This window comes from Mesitornis unicolor, unplaced genomic scaffold (assembly GCF_000695765.1).
Source record: "Mesitornis unicolor isolate BGI_N332 unplaced genomic scaffold, ASM69576v1 scaffold91, whole genome shotgun sequence".
In the NCBI taxonomy this organism is placed as follows: Eukaryota; Metazoa; Chordata; class Aves; order Mesitornithiformes; family Mesitornithidae; genus Mesitornis; species Mesitornis unicolor.
The window spans coordinates 18,022-21,468 of NW_010164203.1; the positions used below are offsets into that span (position 1 = coordinate 18,022).

The 3,447-nt window shown below is 47.8% G+C and overlaps 1 protein-coding gene across 1 annotated transcript in view; it reads left to right on the top strand.

Moving 5' to 3' along the window:
* LOC104548232 (aldose reductase-like) overlaps positions 1 to 3,447 on the top strand; it is an 11,490-nt gene that overhangs the window by 402 nt on the left and 7,641 nt on the right. The window contains exon 2 of the mRNA XM_010194189.1: positions 3,117 to 3,376. Coding sequence (XP_010192491.1) covers positions 3,117 to 3,376 — 260 coding nt within the window. The remainder of the gene's footprint in view (positions 1 to 3,116; positions 3,377 to 3,447) is intronic.

Sequence of the window (3,447 nt, forward strand, 5' to 3'; positions counted from 1 at the left end):
GATCGAGTCACGGAATCCGTTTTCTAGTCAGGAAAGCTTAATTCTTGCCAAGACTACAATACTCGATTTCATGGGAACAAAGTTGATAAGACACTTCATTTCAGATTTTGGCCAGCACTGGTATGAGGTGATCCAGGTCTTCAACAGATTCAAGTTAACCAGATGCAGAAGTTGGGGAGAGCAAAAACCAGGGCAGCTGACCCCAAGCTGGCCAACAAAATTATTCCATACCATAAACAACACGCTCACTAAGAACTGGTGAGTTTGCCGGGGATGGTTCTCTTTCTTTAATGGTCAGCATGAGCAGAGGGTCTTGTCTGTCATTCTACTTCCAAGGCCTACTCCCCTGCTTGTTGTGACCATCACAGCTTGCCACTACTGTACCAGCTAAGTATAACTCTGTGTACTTTATATTAATGCTGTTATTAATACTGGCTTTCTTACTTTATTAAATCTGTTTCTATTTCAACCCACGGATCTCCTTTCCTTTGGTGATAGAACAACTGTCTGAACCACAACACCTTGTAAAGCTCCTGCTCAAACACTTGCTCTGATTCCCTGGGGAACCACCACTGTGGCCACAGTCATACAAATCCATCCATCCTTAGCTCCTTGGCTAAGGGCAGCACTTACTGCCCCATCCCACCCATGCCAAAGGGCTCTCCTGCACGCCCTTGAATGGTCCCTCCTCTCATCCCAGGGCACAGACGACAACCTACTGAAAGAAAAAAAACATCAGAAGGGTTTAGCCATATCAACTTGCTGAATAAGGCCTAGGTGCCAGGGATGAGAAGACAGGAGCTGCTTGCTTAGGACAGCCAAATTGACCTGGATCTGCCACAGAGAATGAGGGTATGTGCTCAGAGTGTAGTTTCTGGAGTTTCATTTTAAGTACACAGTTTTGCCAGCTCATCAGATTAATAGCCAAATACTAGAATTATTACAGTCTAAAGTCTTCAACAAAACTCTTGAGAAGACGCAGAGATGGTTGTGGGACCTCAGAGAATGCTCCTGGCTTGAGATGAACTCAATGCAAGAAAGAGGTCTTAGAATTGTATCTAACATTAATTCTTCTGTCTACATTCCTAATTTGACAAGTATCTGGAAGTTGAACCACTGCACACCAGTTAGCAAGATAAACATCATGTTTCATTATACTTCTTTCCCAAAGGCCCCATCATCATCTGACAACCCCAGCGACACCTTCATGACAGAGAAACAACTGACAGCTCCCGTGTCTTGGCATGATCTGGGGAAAGTCTCAACACCGACAGGCACAAACAGCAAAGCAAAATGCAAACCTTCTGCCAAAAATCCTCTGCTAGAAGACCAAGACACCTCTCATTCAAGAAATCATTGGGGGAAACCAAGCACCCACCTTCACAGGAGAACATGCACAGGCCACAGAGGAAGCAACATAAAAATCTCAGAAAATGAGAGGAAGGACAAACCGCATTTCTCAGCCATGCTCCCCACCAAGCCTCATTATCTGTCACCATAGGCTCTGCCCAGCTCCTTGCCACAGGAATGCAGGGCTTTGAAACCTCTCCCCATAAAGACAGGCTCAGAAGAATGAGAAAAAATATTGCAGGGTCTTCTCCTTCTCTGTGTAAGAGACCCCATCTTACTGGCCAAACACCGGGGCTTTGTAAACTTTCACAGACTTGCTGAACATCATCAGCACAGCACCACGAGTTTGAGTGCCTTGAGAATACTGGCACTTCAGCTGGTCTCTAGGCTTTCTTTAAGAAAATACATCACAGTCAAGGCAGAATGTGTCACTTTGCTTTTTTTACTTATTTTTCCGAACAATGAACCAGTGCCCAAGAAGGTGAGCCCACTCAGAGCAGATTTATCGAGAAGGAATCCCAAAAAAGGATGAAAGGTACACCTTGAGTTGTATAAGTGCTATGGGATTCAACTGAAACACCTCATCCTGCTGAGAACAGCCAATGGCACTGCCACAAAACAGGAGAAAGATTAAAGAGAACAACTATCTATCTTGTCTGCCTTCAGTTAAATGAAGCAAAAAGAGCTGAGGCATCAGCTGTGGGAGAAAGAAACACCCAGAGAAAAATACACCACTATGCATACTCCCAACTTATGCTTGCACATGAAACAATTCTCCAAGTATAAGAGAACAGCAAAGCCTCTCAAGCAGCCTTCACATACCATTATGGAGTATTTACAGGATACTGCTGATAAATCAGCATCTTTTCACTGCACTGTGACCACCTTATCAGTACAGCATATTTTGCTTCTCCAAAATTTCAGCCAGTATCTAATGTGAAATTAAAGGTCACCTATCATTTCTTTCTATATTTGTATATTTTATTCTGAAATGTGGTCTGCGCCTCCCTGAAGAAAGAGCGACAATGTGATCATTGTGACAATCATTAAAAATCACTGCTCTTCTGCAGCTTTGAAAACATACTAAAAAATACTTTCTCCCACCATTTAAAATTAATGGTTTACATTCATCATTTTCTAAATCACTCATAAGCTTACCTACCCCAAAGTGAAAGCTGTATTTGTCACATCTGGAGAGGTGAGTAGGGTGCTTTCCAGTCTCACAAGCCAGCCATAATGAGGTTTCTCTAGCCATCCAACTCCATCAGCATGCAGCATCGCAAGGCACCTGGGACCAACCCAGGTCACCATCACTCTCATGGGGACACGCTGCTCTTGCCAGAAGGGCTCAGCCTGTCCTCAGCCCACAGCTTACAGCCCAGAATCACATGGCCAGCAGTGAGGCAGCAGCTCAATGAGCTGAGAGATGTCATGCCCTACCCAGGACTCCCGTTTATTGACTCATTTTGGGACACCCCCCGGCTTTAAACCATGGCAAATCACGGGCCAAAGCGCCATCAGGTAACCGATGAGATGAAGTGCAACAGAGTGTTGCAACACCCCAGCGTCTCTCACAGGCGAGATACACACGAACAAGCAATGGCGCTGCAGGAGCTGAACCCGGCAGAAACACAAGCCGGATGGGGGCACAGTTGCCCTTAGCTCTTATCTTTTGATGAGGAACTTCACCGGGGTCTCACAGGGCGTACCCCGTGAGGGGTAGGGAAGGGGGTGACATCCTCTCTGCGATTTTTAACTGACTCCAGTTCGCACATCAGCCCTCACGACCGAGCCGAGCCTCAGGAGAAGGCCCGCCCGAGCCAGGGCTGGCCTGCCCTGCAGCGGTCAGCGTGAGGCCCGCTGGGCCCCGCCACGGCTGTTACGGCCTGGCTCTGCCGTGGGGCTCTGGCGGACGGCTCCTCCGGCCACGGCCGGACCCGCCTGACCAGGGCGTTGGCTGTGGTGGGGAACGCTGCTCTCGGAGAAATCGAAACTGGCCCGAGGAGGGAGGGAAGGAGGAAGAGAGGTACAGACGCCGAGGGTTGCCTTAAGGCCGCGGCGGAGCTCCCCCGGACACCCCCGCCTACGGCGGTAGTC